Source organism: Marmota monax, unplaced genomic scaffold (assembly GCF_021218885.2).
Source record: "Marmota monax isolate L192 unplaced genomic scaffold, Marmota_monax_Labrador192_F-V1.1 WCK01_AAM20220418_F8-fsc00180, whole genome shotgun sequence".
Taxonomy (NCBI): Eukaryota; Metazoa; Chordata; class Mammalia; order Rodentia; family Sciuridae; genus Marmota; species Marmota monax.
In genome coordinates, this window is record NW_026693881.1 from 2783626 (window position 1) to 2799661 (window position 16036).

At 34.3% G+C, this 16036-nt stretch overlaps 1 protein-coding gene across 8 annotated transcripts in view; it reads left to right on the top strand.

Moving 5' to 3' along the window:
• Ercc6l2 (ERCC excision repair 6 like 2) overlaps positions 1-16036 on the top strand; it is a 136348-nt gene that overhangs the window by 27694 nt on the left and 92618 nt on the right. For all 8 annotated transcript variants that reach the window (XR_009228499.1, XR_009228501.1, XR_009228500.1 and 5 more), the window contains 7 exons: positions 1909-2070; positions 2470-2677; positions 6839-6979; positions 8310-8423; positions 10209-10328; positions 14546-14617; positions 15352-15497. Coding sequence is in view for 3 of the 8 variants with exons in the window: in XM_046462715.2 (XP_046318671.1) it covers positions 1909-2070; positions 2470-2677; positions 6839-6979; positions 8310-8423; positions 10209-10328; positions 14546-14617; positions 15352-15497 (963 nt within the window). In the remaining 5 variants the exon portion in view is untranslated. The remainder of the gene's footprint in view (positions 1-1908; positions 2071-2469; positions 2678-6838; positions 6980-8309; positions 8424-10208; positions 10329-14545; positions 14618-15351; positions 15498-16036) is intronic.

Here is a 16036-nt window from a genome sequence, read left to right on the forward strand (position 1 = left end):
CAAACAAACAAAAATTGCTTTCCTCTACCATCTGATTTCTTGAGTAAACTGATTCTAGCCTAAGGTCTTAATTAGATTCGTGTTTTTGGGCAAGATTGCTTCATGAGCAATGCTGTAGACTTTACATTATTGCACTTCAGGGCCTGTTCCTGTCAGGCTCTTGCACTGTTAAAGACACCAGGCCTGTCTCAGAGGTTAAGGAGATGGTCACCAGACCCTTCCACTGTAAAGGTGTTTCTCTTATAATGAGCAAATAATTTGTGAGGTGATATTTTACTACCATTTAAGTATTCTCTCAGCCTTTTTACTTAGAAGTATTAACATATTCAAATTCTTGCCTGTATTATTTATTTTATTGGGTTTTACATTGTTTTTCTATTTTCTTCTGTACTTACTAGTAGTATTTTCCTGTAAAGAAAAGCATTTCTCATTAATTAGGAATTAAGTACAATTTTGACCTTAAAGTGGCAAAGTGAGTGTGTACTTCTTTTGCATCCCTAATTTGGGGAGTAAGCAGTTATCGTAACAGTTGTCTCCAACACAGTTTCTCACTGCTCAGCCCTTTTCCCTCTCAAGAAGAAGTTAGGCAAAATGTCTTTCACCCACCTTTTAATTGGTTTGCTTTCTATTGTGTTGAGTTGTAATAGTTCTTTATGTATTCCATATTCAAGTCTTTTATCCAACTAGGATTTGTTAAAGTCCAACTTAACAGTTTTTAAGAAATTTTCTTGCTGTCATATCTAAAAAGTTTGTGTCTAACCCTGAATCGTGAAGATTTTTTTGTGTCTTGTGAACTTTATAATTTTACTTCATATTTAACTCTATCATCTATTTTGAATTAATTTTTAGCATAAGGTGAGGAAAGGGTCTAAATTTTTTCATTGAACTCCTAACTTTTATTTATTCAGGGCTTTCTACTCAATTATAGCTATTATTCTTGATGCTTCAGTATTCCAGTTAGGCTGGCTCTTGTGTCCTTTGGACATGTCATTTGTCTTTGAATACATCTGGGTTTTCTAACTCTTAAGCATTTCCCCTGTTCAGTGCCTAAAATTGACCATTCTCCATTTTCCACAGGACTCTGTTTCTTGTTCGTAGATTAACCACAATGCATGCTCATTGCTACTGTAGTAACCAATGGTAATACACTTTTTCAGTAAGCAGAGTAACGTATTGCAGCTTTTAAAAAATCCTGAGTTTATATTGTTGTCTTCTCATGCAGATTTAATGTTGCAAAGTTTTCTTTTATTTGTATTCTTGTTTCCAGTTTGCTGCTTTAAAAAAATTTGTTGTCATTTAGTGATGTTTAAATTTGTTTTTTCATTTCAGTGTTATTTTTAAAAAATTTTTTTAATATTTATTTTTTAGTTTTCGGTGGACACAATATCTTTATTTTATTTTTATGTGGTGCTGAGGATCGAACCTAGCACCCCACTACCTCTAAGCTTGAGCCACATCCCCAGCCCACATTCCACTGTTTTTTTTTTTTTTTAAGAGAGGGGGAGAGGGAGGGAGAGGGAGAGGGAGAGAGAGAGAGAGAGAGAGAGAATTTTTTAATGTTTATTTTTCAGTTCTCGGCGGACACAACATCTTTTTGTTTTTTGTATGTGGTGCTGAGGAATGAACCCGGGCCTCACGCATGCCAGGCCAGCATGCTACCGCTTGAGCCACATCCCCAGCCCCCAGCATTCCACTGTCATTAAGCATAATCTCTGTACCCTTTTATATTCTTCATGCACATTTTATTCTTATACCCTATTTAAGCCTGTAACAACTTAACTAGGTAAGAATACAATGAAATAGCCAAAGAATAAATAATGATGGGGGCTACAAAACTTCGGTAGGGAAAACTGTTCTCTAAAAATTCTAGTTTTCGCAGTGTTTCCTGATTTTACTCTTACTTTATAGTTTGGAGTGGTCAGCTATCATTGTGGATGAGGCTCATAGAATCAAGAATCCAAAGGCGAGAGTAACAGAAGTAATGAAAGCGCTCAAGTGTAATGTTCGCATTGGCCTCACTGGAACCATTCTTCAGAACAACATGAAGGAACTGTGGTGTGTTATGGACTGGTGAGTGAAAAAACTGTTTAGGAAAAACAATTATTGAGTACTTTTTTCCCTTAACACTCTCTTGTTAGCTAATTGTTAGTTTTAGGAAACAAAAACCAAAAGATTAGTCATTTAACTGCAGAATTATTTGATCCTAAACATGGTATATAGAGAATCCCATGCAAACCTACCTTTACATGTTCTTCTTGGCACTGTAAGTATAGCTAACTTACCAATGCCGTCATTATCTTTTTATAAACTGAAACCATTATCAAAGAAGAACACTTTTTTCTTGGCTTTTGTTTTTGTTGTCTTATAAACAAGTGGATGAAGATATTTCTTAGATGCAAAAATAAGTGAATGTTTTTCTTTTAGATAACTTAATAAAATGTCACATTTTTTCTCATTGCTTTACTGTAGGGCTGTGCCAGGACTTTTAGGTAGCAGGATCCACTTCAAGAAGCAGTTTTCTGACCCAGTAGAACATGGTCAGAGACACACAGCAACAAAAAGAGAACTAGCTACTGGCCGAAAGGCCATGCAAAGGCTTGCAGAAAAGATGTCTGGCTGGTTTCTCAGGCGAACCAAGACTCTCATCAAGGATCAGTTGCCTAAGAAGGAAGATCGGGTAAGAGCTTGTGTATATTATTATTTTTGTGTATATTTGTGTATATTATTAAATTCTTGTCATTTTTTTTTCCTGAAAATTTTTCTTTCCTAGAGGAAGTCTGTCTTCTATGGTATTTTGTGAATATAATTTTGTGCCTTTTATTCTTTGTGGACAAAAATTATTATGTGTGGAATTTCAGAAAACATTAATTGAGCTCAGTTGTTTTCCTTCCTAGTTTTACTAATCTGTGAGCTAACAGGTTTGAAGTTAATATATGTATTAATCATGTTTCTGCTGCTATGAAACACTTGAGATAAATCAACTTAAAAGGAGGAAAGATTTATTTTGGCTCATGGTTTCAGTCCATGTTTGCTTAGCCTTGTTGTTTTGGGCTGGAGGCAACAACATTCTGGCTTGAGTATGTGGTGAAACAAAGCTGCTCATGTCATGACATCTGGGAAGGAAAAAGAAAGATAGGAAGAAGCGGAGGGTCCAGTATTTCCTTCAAGGGCAAGCCCCCAGCGACCCAGCTTCCTTTCACTGGACCCCACTTCCTAAAGGTTCCAGTAGTACCACCAAACCAAGCCTGTAGCATAGGGGCCTTGGAGGAAAAGGTATGATCCAAATCATAAAATTAATTAAATTCACTTCTTATCAAGGCCCATGAGACAATTCTTTTTTTTTTTAATTTTTTTATTGGTTGTTCCAAACATTACAAAGCTCTTGACATATCATATTTTATACATTTGATTCAAGTGGGTTATGAACTCCCATTTTTGCCCCGTATACAGATTGCAGAATCACATCGGTTACACATCCACGTTTTTACATATTGCCATTACTAGTGACTGTTGTATTCTGCTACCTTTCCTATCCTCTACTATCCCCCCTCCCCTCCCCTCCCATCTTCTCTCTCTACCCCATCTACTGTAATTCATTTCTCTCCCTTGTTTTTTTTTCCCTTTCCCCTCACATCCTCTTGTATGTAATTTTGTATAACAATGAAGGTCTCCTTCCATTTCCATGCAATTTCCCTTCTCTCTCCCTTTCTCTCCCACCTCTTGTCCCTGTTTAATGATAATCTTTTTCTCATGCTCTTCCTCCCTGCTCTGTTCTTAGTTGTTCTCCTTATATCAAAGAAGACATTTGTTTTTTAGGGATTGGCTAGCTTCACTTAGCATAATCTGCTCTAATGCCATCCATTTCCCTGCAAATGCCATGATTTTATCATTTTTTAGTGCTGAGTAATACTCCATTGTGGATAAATGCCACATTTTTTTTATCCATTCATCTATTGAAGGGCATCTAGGTTGGTTCCACAGTCTAGCAATTGTGAATTGTGCTGCTATGAACATCGATGTAGCAGTATCCCTATAGTACGCTCTTTTAAGGTCTTCAGGGAATAGTCCGAGAAGGGCAATAGCTGGGTCAAATGGTGGTTCCATTCCCAGCTTTCCCAGGAATCTCCATACTGCTTTCCAAATTGGCGGCACCAATTTGCAGTCCCACCAGCAATGTGCAAGTGTACCCTTTTCCCCACATCCTCGCCAGCACTTGTTATTGTTTGACTTCATAATGGCTGCCAATCTTACTGGAGTGAGATGGTGTCTTAGGGTGGTTTTGATTTGCATTTCTCTGACTGCTAGAGATGGTGAGCATTTTTTCATGTACTTGTTGATTGATTGTATGTCCTCCTCTGAGAAGTTTCTGTTCAGGTCCTTGGCCCATTTGTTGATTGGGTTATTTGTTTTCTTATTGTTTAATTTTTTAAGTTCTTTGTTTACTCTGGATATTAGGGCTCTATCTGAAGTGTGAGGAGTAAAGATTTGTTCCCAGGATGTAGGCTCCCTATTTACCTCTCTTATTGTTTCTCTTGCTGAGAAAAAAACTTTTTAGTTTGAGTAAGTCCCATTTGTTGATTCTTGTTTTTAACTCTTGTGCTATTTGTGTCCTATTGAGGAATTTGGAGCCCGCCCCCACAATATGTAGATCGGAGCCAACTTTTTCTTCTATCAGACACAGAGTCTCTGATTTGATATCAAGCTCTTTGATCCATTTTGAGTTAACTTTTGTGCATGGGGAGAGAAAGGGATTCAGTTTCATTTTGTTGCATATGGATTTCCAGTTTTCCCAGCACCATTTGTTGAAGATGCTATCCTTCCTCCATTGCATACTTTTAGCCCCTTTATCGAATATAAGATAGTTGTAATTTTGTGGATTGGTCTCTGTGTCCTCTATTCTGTACCATTGGTCTACCCGCCTGTTTTGGTACCAGTACCATGCTGTTTTTGTTACTATTGCCATGAGACAATTCTTAAAGGAAGTTAGACGAGCCTCTCTCCCTAATGTATTTTCTGTTCACACTCTGTCTTCCCCGTACTGTCTACTTTCTACCACGCCATGTATTGGTACCTTAATTCTAACTATAGGACCAAGATGGTTAAGGGCTTTATTTCTAGGTTTGTTTTATGTAGAATGATATTGGCAATTATATTATCTAATTTTTTATAAATTTTAATGTGAGAAAATTACATTATTAAATTTTTAAAGAAATTTTCAGTTGACTTTTAAGAGAAATTTTAAAAAATATAGTAGTCTTTTATAGTTTTTGGTCTTGTCAATCTTTTAGCTCAGACAATGGAATGAAGATTCTATAAATTACTATGAACTAAACTTCGTTAGTATTCTCCCAAATAAGGGTAACACCATCAAATGACCTCTAATCTTAGGATATCCTGTTTAGTATTACTTTTAAAAGATAGACTTACAAAGAAAATCCAACACTGATATGCAAGATGGGGAAATTGACACAGTATGTGACTTTTGATATTCATCTAAAGCAAAAATTATTCTTGTATTTAGATATTTCACAATCTCCTCACTTTAAAAAATATTTTATATAATTGTATGTTATTTAGTTATCCATCTAGTAGGAACAATGAAATCATAAATATATGAAGAGAGAATTGTGCATAGAGGTTTCAAACTTGGGCTCCAAAATCAGATGCTACAGCTTAAATTGGCTTCCCCACTTAAGAGTTTTGTGCCGAGGTTCTCAAACTTGGATTTTTTCATTTGTTAAATGGAAATAATGATAAGCCAACCTCATATGGTTGCTCTAAAGTGCGTGGTGCAGAAGAAATGTTTAGTAAATATTACTGTGTTTAATAATAACAACTCAGAAAAACCTTCATATTGCAATTATTGACCATGGTCTTCTGTATTCTCTTTTTGTTCTTATATATACTTTTATATTCAACACTGGGGAGTCAAGATATGCTTAATATTATACATATATTTATTAAAAATCTAGCATTGTTTCCTGTTTGCTCAATGTCATGTCATTTTTCTACAATATTATTCTGTGGTGTTGATATACACATAAATATTCATAAACAGCTTTTCCTTTTTGCTCATATTCCTCAAAGTCCTATTATGAATGTGTGTATAAATGTATGTATGTTTAGTTTATGAATCTAGTAACACATAGCTGCATCTAGAAGAATTTTGACAATCTCTGGTGCTACCAGAAATATGAGGTAAATTATATCCCTCATAACCTAATGACATAGTTTCATCATATTTTCTTGAATTTGGGCACAAAATAGCAATTTATATTTGCTTTTATATACATTTACTTAACTCTTTGTCTTTCCTAATCTTAAAAGTTTATATCATGATATTAAATACAAATAACGATGTTTTCAGTTTCCAATAATATGAAGTTTTAAATTTTTTTAAGGTTTCCAATTATTTGGTAGTCACTTATTATTCATACTTTTTAAATGAAATCTTTTATTTCCTTAGCAAGTTTTTTTTTTGTTTGACCTAAATTGTAATAATTTATTTGTATGATGGATTAATATATAACCTTGAAAAGACTCACAGTATATTGAAAAATACATAAGGAAATCATGTAACTTGATTTTCATGTTATATTTCCTTTTAATTGAAAGCCAAGAAATTCTGTGAGGTTTATTTGAAAATGAAATTATGATTTGGTAGCAAAGAGTTTAAGAGAATTGGGAAAAATTTTCATAATGAGGGAAGCTACAGGGGAAAATTAATCATCAGTTTTCACAAATTCACTAATATAATTTGTGAATTCTATATGCATTGTATTTATTATTATTGCTATTAAAATGATACTAATACTCGACTTGTATTTTTTCTTGGCAGATGGTTTATTGCTCTCTGACGGATTTCCAGAAAGCTGTCTATCAAACAGTGTTAGAAACAGAAGATGTCACTCTGATACTTCAATCTTCTATGCCTTGTACCTGCAGCAGTGGCCGGAAAAGGAGAAATTGTTGTTATAAGGTAAGCAATTCAGCGTGTCTTTACCATCTTGCCTTATCATCTTGTATTCTGTGTTAGTGCCAAAGTAAGTAGTAGATAAACAAAATGACTTTTCCTCAGATAGTTTTTTAACTTTGGAAAGACGTTATAAGTTTTAAAGAGAGAAAAGTTTTCAAAAATGGTTTATAATATCAAATAGTTACCACGTATAAAATACAATATTTAAGCATTTTGAAAAATTAATTTTAGATGCTTCAATTTGATATCCTCTCTTTTAGCTTTTGCTGGAAAGTAGGCCACTTTTATCATGAAATTTCATTTAAAGTATAAATTAGCAAGGTGCAGTGGTGCATGCCTGTAATCCCAGTGGCTTGGAAGGTAGGAGAATCAAGAGTTCAAAGCCAGCCTCAGCACCACCAAGGCACTAAGCTATTCAGTGAGATCCTGTCTTCTAAATAAAATACAAAAAGGGCAGGGGTTGTGGCTCAGTGGTCGAGTATCCCTGAATTTAATCCCCAGTACCCCCACAAAAGTATAAATATTAGAATTAATTTTGTCATTATCCACTAGTGGTAAAATGATTTACTCCTTAATGACAGTCTTAAATACTATTCAGATATATATATATATATATATATATATATATATATATATATATATATATATATATATATATATATATATATATAATTATATTTATAATCATCTACTTCAGTAGTTTCAATTGTGTCTTAAATACTATTCAGATGTTAGACATAGTGTCAGTTTAATAGAAACTATATCAGTAGAATAAAAGTTTTTTTAGAAACAAATTTCATTTGTACTTTTTTTCCTTACCATCTATATTTCCTGTTCTTTCTTTGCCTATTTTATGTCACATATCCATATACATATAAGAACCCTAAATAAATATTTAAGTAGATGGATATTTATTTCATCTCATCTACTTTACTATTTTAACTACTTCCCCTTTTTGAAATAGCTCAGTTTCCTGGAAAATGTTGAAACATAAATTGTAGAATAAAGAGGTCTGTGTAGTGCTGTAACTATGTCATAGCTTTGTCACCAGGAAACTTTTAATAGCAGCAACATTTCTATTACTGTGTATTACAAGGATAAATATGCTCCAAAATGAGGATTTAAAAAGCATTATTATATTATGATTCACCAAAAATGATTCCATGTTATTGATTCATAGATATTTTGTATATAGTTGACCATCATTTTCTTAGAATTCATTGTGCCAAAGTAACTAGATAATAAATATTGTGAGATATTTTTTGACGTAAGCAGTTACATAGCCGTGTAAGTTCTTTTCTTGCTTTTAATTTCTGTATTTTTCTGGTTACAGACCAATTCCCGTGGTGAAACGGTACAAACCTTGTGTCTCAGTTACCTCGCAGTCCTTCAGAAGGTGGCTAATCATGTCGCACTGTTGCAAGCTGCCAGTACCTCCAAACAACAGGTGTGGGTTGGCTTTTTACATTTTTTATGATACTATTGGTATAAAAGTGATATTGCTATTGATATAAATTGGTATTTAGTATAAAATTTCTTAGCTAAATATTCCTAAGGTGTTTTTTTGTATGTGTGTCTGTGAAGTTTAAAAGAAAACTGAGCTACTCATTTTAAAATTTAGGTGGCTGGGGATGCAGCTCACTGTTAGAACTCATGCCTAGCATGCATGAGGCCCTGGGTTCCGTCCCCAGTTCCAAAACAATAATAAAAAATAAAATGTTAATATTAAGAAGCATGTACACTTAAACTTTTAATCAAACTGAGAACATTTAAACTTAAAAACTTTTTTATGCTTCTTGGGCTGGGGCTGGGGCTCAGTGGTAGTGTGCTTGCCTAGCACATGGGAGGCCCAGGGTTTAATCCTCAGCACCACATATAAATGAATGAATGAATGAATGAATGAATGAATGTATTGTGTCCAACTACAACTAAAAAAAAAAATAAATAAGTGTTTTGTTTTAAAAAAACTTTTTTATGCTTCTAATAATGCTCATTTATTCTCCCTAATATACTTTGGTATAATTACTAAGTAAGATATTTGATCAGGCTATCCCATTAATGAAATATCTACTTATATTTATCTACTCTGGGTAAAAGTAGGATAACTAATATGCATATTAAATATTAGGACTTTTTCCTAAAGTGGAAAAAATCAGTAATTTCAGAGTTTAGTGTTAAATATAATCATCTACTTTGGTAGTTTCAATTGTGTCTTATACTAGAGCATAACATAAATAAAAAGATCTTTTCAAAAGCCTTTTATGTAATGATTTTATTTTATTTTCATGTTATTGTTGATGTTGTTTAAATTTAATTTTTAAATTTTGAATTTAATATTCTTTGATAGTACTGTTATGGGGAGCCACTTCAGAAATACTCTAAGTTCAAATTGAAATCAAAGGGGGATTTATTTACCTGGCCCGAGACTGTCACCCACCCATACAGACTGAAATATATGGAAGAGCAGCAACCACTTGGTCTGTGTCTTGGAATTTAAGGATGAAAACCGAAGCTCAGGGACTTTCCTTAGTGTCATGCAAGCAAACCAGTTGTAGAAGCTAAGGCAGCAATTAGCACAGGAACTCAAGACAATCACATCTTGGGTTTGAGCAGGTGTTAGTCAACCATATCCTGAGTTCGGGCAGGTGGTTAATGGAGGCAAGAATCTACTTCAAAGTCCTGGGTCACTAAGACCATCATATTCTGGGTTGAGTACATTTTGTGGGGTATAAAGTATAGCAAACAATATATTGTAAGAAAACAGCTTTCATTTCAGTCAGAAATAGCTCTTGTAATAGTTTTTTTTTTTTTTTTTTTTAATAGAAAACAGCAAAATGGAGTCTTAGGCCTGCCTATAGCCGTTCTTGCTTTATAATTGACTTATCTCACTTATCAAAATCTTATATCTATAATCTATATTTTTTACTAGCCTATAACCTATAACTGACACTCTTATTGATTGTATTTATCAGTACACTTACTCTTGGGGGTGTTTATTTCCCAGTTTTGGAAATTTTGAAAAAGTAATAATAAAGTTAGTAGTCATATTTATCAAAGCATATATCTTAATATCACTTTAAGATTTTCTGAGTTATTCTGATTTAGAGAAGGCAAAATCTTCAAAGTAATGCATTCCTTGAAAATAGAACTATTTTCTCCATAAACAATTTCAATTTATGCAGGTTTAAATGTGTTAAGTTGAAATTCTTATCTTTTACCTCTCCCTCACAAGGAAACACTTATCAAAAGGATATGTGATCAGGTATTTTCCAAATTCCCGGATTTTGTGCAGAAAAGCAAAGAATCGTCCTTTGAAACTCTTTCTGATCCTAAATACAGTGGGAAAATGAAGGTGAGTACTCCTTTTTTAGGTTGCACACAGATGGAGATGACATTCACAGTATTTATCCATGGTATGGCAGGGACACCAGCTAATCAGAACAAGTTCTCAAATGTTCAGAAGAGACGGTGGCTATGGACAGCTGGTGTAGTTCTATTTGCATTTACCTAGTCACTAGGAACCCTGCATACAGATGTGTGCATACAGTGGTTCTCAGTAGCAGTCATATCAAATGTACTTCAGCCTTTCCTTATTGATGTATTGACTTATGCCCTCTTAAAATGTGTGCTGTTACCACAAACATAATCGCTGTTCTTCAAAAAGGGGAAATGATCTACTGAAAGTGTAAATGCAGGTGCTAGACAGGAAGGTGAGGATAGGTATTGAAAGAATTCTTTGAAGAGCTCATGATGGGCAAAGTATCTGTGCCTATACTGAATTGTCTACCTTTTTTTTCACTTGGTGACCTAAATTGTAAGTTTGCAAGGGAACTTCATTGTGCACAGGGAAACTGACCTGTAGCCATGCTGAAGGAGGGCTATGAGAGGTAAAGCTAGGTTCTCCACCCATGATCCCAGGCCTTCGGACATTGCCTCTGACAGCTGCTTGAAATGCTGGCAGCTTCCAGCCTCCTGGCAAGAAAACACTTTTGCTTAGCTTCTTTATTACAAAGAACTTTTATTTATGGATTCAGAGCTTTTTGCAGAATAATTCCCAACTTTATAATTAATAAAAAGGTAAGCTATTTCTTTTGGCAAAAAGAGTATAAAAAGGAAATAATTGAAAGTAGTTAGCTTTTTTTTTTTTCCCCCCTGAAAATACCTTTAACAGTTAATCTAGATAAGCTTATCATGGTTGGTTGCTTGGGACCTCTGAATAGATATTTTAGGACTATTTCTCATCATTTGATTAACAACATCATCTGGTGATATATTGATTTGGTGATCTGAACCTATTGGTTTACCATAGAATTATTGCCTATGGCATAAATAACTCCAAGTAATTGAGTTGTACATTCTTTTTGAATTGAGGTGTCAAAGACTCAGGTTCTGCTTGTCTTATCTCAGGTCACCATACAGCTACAAGGACTCTGAACATAATGCCTGCTATAGTCTTCATATGCTCAAAATTATACTCATGACCCAGCTCTTTATCTTGAGTGTTAAGGTTATTCATTATTTCAGCTACCATTCAGGGGATAGTCACAAGTTTCACTCATTCACCTGATAAGAATTCTCAGTTTTTTCCCATTGGGAATGCCACTTAGAAAGAGGGGCACAGAAAAAAAGTGTTGCTCAAATCACACAAAGTTCACTTTTCTAGGCCTGTCTGGCAAAGTTGAGAAAAGTTAGATCCACATTACCTTTGCTGTGAACCTCTCAAATTTAGGCTTTTTTTAAAAAAAAATAGTAGGTTGTCGTGTTCTGTGGAAGACAACTAAGTGATAAAACTTTGGGTCTGTATTATCAAGGCTTCAACATGTGTTGACAGTATTGTCGTTTTTTAAAATTTATTATAAGGGATCTTAATCTATAGTTATGTATTTAGTGAGTTTGTTTAAATTAGCCTAATGAAGATCTCCAATCTAAAAATGTTCACTTTTCCTATGGCTTGTTTTTGTTTTTACTGTAAAATATTTGAAAACGCCTAAAGTTAATATGTAATGATACCACCCCAAACAATAAGAGTAGATTTCTTGTCCTGTACATTCTTTCGGGGAATGAAAAGAAAAGTCACAGATCAGGAGAAAGTGTTTGCAAACCAATAAAGAATGGTGTTCAAAAGATAAAAAGAACTCTTAAAACTCAACAGTAAGAAAACAGGTAACCCAAATTAAAAGTAGGCCAAAGATCTGGATAGATACCTCACCAAAAACATGTACAGGTGGCAAATAAGCATATGCAAAGATGCTCAATATCATATGCCATTAAGGAATTGCAAAATAAAACACGATGCCACTGCACACCCATTAAAATGGCCCAATCCAGAACAATGAAAACATGAAATGCTGGGGAGGGTGTGGAGCACCAGGGCTCCCATTTGTTGCTGGTGGGATGCAGTGGTGCAACCACTTTGGAAGATAGTTTGGTGGTTTCTCACAAAGCTCTTATCTTTTGAGCTCTTAAATTTAAATATTTAGTAAAGATTTAAAATTAAAATTTTAAAAAATAATACCTTAATTATGCTCTCATCAGATGATCCAGCAATCACAGGCCCTGGTATTTACCCAATTGAGTTAAAACAAATTAAATCAATGAGTTTTAATGAGCTAAAAACTACATTTTCACAAGAACCTCTATGACTATATTTATAATTGCCAGAGCTTGGAAGTAACAAGGATGCCCTTCAGTAGGTGAATGGATAAGCAAACTGGTGCCATCATACAATGGAATATCATTTAGCAATAAAAATAATTAGGCTATCAAACCATGAATTTCATGGGGAAACCTAAATGCATATTGCTAAATGGAAGAAGCCAGTCTGAAAAGACTATATGATTCCAACTATATGACACTCTGGAAAAGGAAAAATTATAGAGGCAATAAAAAGGTGGTTTCTATGAGTTCTGGAGGAAGGAAGGCTGAATAGGTGAAGCACAAGGAATTTTTAGTGCAGTGAAACTGTTCTTTATAATACTATAATTGTGTGTGTGTGTTGTGTGTGTTATGATTCAGTTTTTTCCAAGCCCATAGAACCATACTACACAATGAATGAATCCTAACGTAAACTGCAGACTTCAGTATTAATATATTAATATCCTTAATCAGTTGTTACAAATGTGCCATAGTAATAATGATAAGTGATATGTTTTCTTGTGATGTTACTAGAATAGTAGGCCAGAGGCCTGACTCTGGGGATCCAGTAAATCAAGCCCATCTACTCATTGCAAACACCAAACTGAAAAGGTAATGGTAAAAAACTTGAAAGGAACTTAATCAGTGCAGCTGCACCAGGAAGACAAGGAGGCCCCTGTCCATGGCCCTGAAGTTTTAAAAATAGGGAATGAAGGCTAAAGTTGGGGGGTTTGCCCAGCTACCTAGAGGCTTTTCATAGTCGTCAAAGCAGGTGATTGTGATCAGGTGTGGTCTGTACATCCTTATCTCAGGATTGGTTCAGAGGGGACTTTCTTCCTCCCCTAATTCCATACAAAACTTGATGTTGCATGAGGAATAGCTTCTGCTCATCACAAGATGTTTATGGGATCAGACCTTTTCCTGGAATCCAAGGAGACTCCGAGCAAAGGAAACAGATGCAAAGTGGAGGCAGGGATGCCAAGCCTTTAATCCTGCTTTTAGCCAATAATTGTGTCTTACATGAAATTCAAATGTACATAGTTTATGGGATTCGTGATTTTATTAATAAAGCTAAATGCAAGTTAAAACTTACTTTTTAAGTTCTTCAGATATTGAAATAATATTTATTTTAGCAGTAACATTTTCATTTACCATTTGATTATTTATCTGAGTAGATTTCTTTAAAAAATCTTCAGCTTTTTTGAGAGATTGGCAATAGGAATCAAACAGCACAGCATCTTCTTCACTTGCTCAGTTATTAAGAGAGTGTTTTATTGGTTGTAAATTTTTTTTATTTAAAAGTTTGAATATTTATCATTGAATGCATAAAATTGCTTAAGTGTTTGTTTCATAGTGAAGAAAAACTTCAAACATAATACAGAAAATTTCTTTTTCCCCCTCTGTGGGTTGCTTTTCCATGGTGTTCTGAAACTGTCATTGCCAGATGTGGAAATGTCTGTTTAAAAATAACAGCATTACTATTAGACTCAAGGCTTTAGAAGTTTGCTTCCTCCCTAAATGCTTCGTGTGTGGGGACAGATTATTGGCATTTTGAGGTCAAAATCCAATCTGGAAGTCAGGGTTTAACTATAAATAGAGAAACAAAGGGGAGAAAATGAGAAGAGGTGTATATCGGATTGATTCGTTTAGGAAAATAAATATCAAGACTTTTGGAACCTAGATGTAATTGTACACATTCCATTACATCTATCTAGAGACAGCATAAATACTTCCTAAAAGGTATGCTTTCTATAATTTAGTTTCTTAATGTATTATAGGTATAAAGAACATGTATTTTGGAAATTAAATTAATCCATTTAAATGCATCCTATAACCTAAAATGCTTCCTTTAAGAAATTCTCAAGTGATGTTCATACATAGAAAGTATATTTTCAGCTGGGACTGGTTCACTCATGTTCTGTGGTTCATTTCCAGGTTCTTCAGCAGCTTTTAAATCATTTCCGAAAAAACAGAGATAAGGTTCTTCTCTTCTCTTTTTCCACCAAGGTGAGTTTTATCTGATATGTATTTTTGATATGCCCAGCCCTGGCTTCTGAGACATAAAGCAGAAGGGACATAATAGCTTACAGCCATATTTTTCTGTCTTCCATACAGTATTAAATGGTGACAAGGTAAAAAACTTGAGGTTTTTCAAATAGACACTTAAATCTCAATTATATCAGGGGCTACTGTCAGATGTTAAATTCAAAAATAGATTTTCATTTTCTGTTGATTGCTTGTTTATGATTAAGGTGTTCTCTGGGACACTTGAGATATTTTAGAATTTAGAAAATAATACTAATAATGTAACATGTTTACATAAATCATTTAACTAGTAATTTCTTTTTATTTGGTTTTAGTTTTCAAAAGAGTAGATGATTTTTTTGATCGTTTTTTAAGCAAAGGTTTCTGAACATTAAAGCCAGTTTCAGAAAAATTGAAAGAAATATATGGTCTGATGTGAGAATAATATCTATCTATCTATCTATCTATCTATCTATCTATCTATCTATCTATCTATCTATCTATTTAGCGATGCTGGGAATCCAAACCAAGGCCCAGCATGTGGTAGGCAAGTGTTCTACCACTACTACACCTGGCTCTCGAAATATTTACTGCTCATGGAATTTTAAGAAAGAAACCACGAGCGCCAATAATACTTAGTAAGTCTAACGTCTGTGATGGAAGGAAACTCATAAACCAAGAATTCCCATTTGTCCCCCTCCCTGTCTTTCCTCCAGTTGCTTGATGTGCTCCAGCAATACTGTATGGCATCTGGGCTGGATTACCGGCGACTTGATGGAAGTACAAAATCAGAGGAAAGGCTCAGGATCGTGAAGGAGTTCAACAGTACACAAGATGTTAACATTTGCCTTGTCTCTACTATGTAAGAAATTAAATTTGATATCTTGATTTTTATCTAGTTGTTTTTAATACTTAAGATAATTTTAAAAAAATGTTACTGGATTGATTTTTAGTGAATATGCTTACAATGCTTTTTTTTATGTGAGTTTAAGGAGAAGCAGGAAAATGTGTTAAGTACAACTGATAAACAAAATCTTGAATTTTTCCTAATCTTTTCTCTCCTTTCCTTTATCATCACTTAATTCCCTTGTAAGTGTAGATTTATAAAGACATGAGCCTCATATCTTGTGGTGAGAACAATCAGACTTCTTATCCATTGGATAACTGAGAGTCACTGCAGAAGCAGTTTTCCAAGTTGAGCACACTCAGGGGGCCCTTCAGAGCCTGTTGGGCGGGGGTTGCCCTCCTCTGCTGCTACCTTGTCTCAACTGGAACCACTCCACAGTTAGAAACTTTGTAAAAGGTAAATTTGCTCCTACACCTATCTGTGTATCTCTAACACCCTTTAAAGAACATATACACTTTAGAGAAAGATTTAAGTCAATATAAATACCTAAGTAA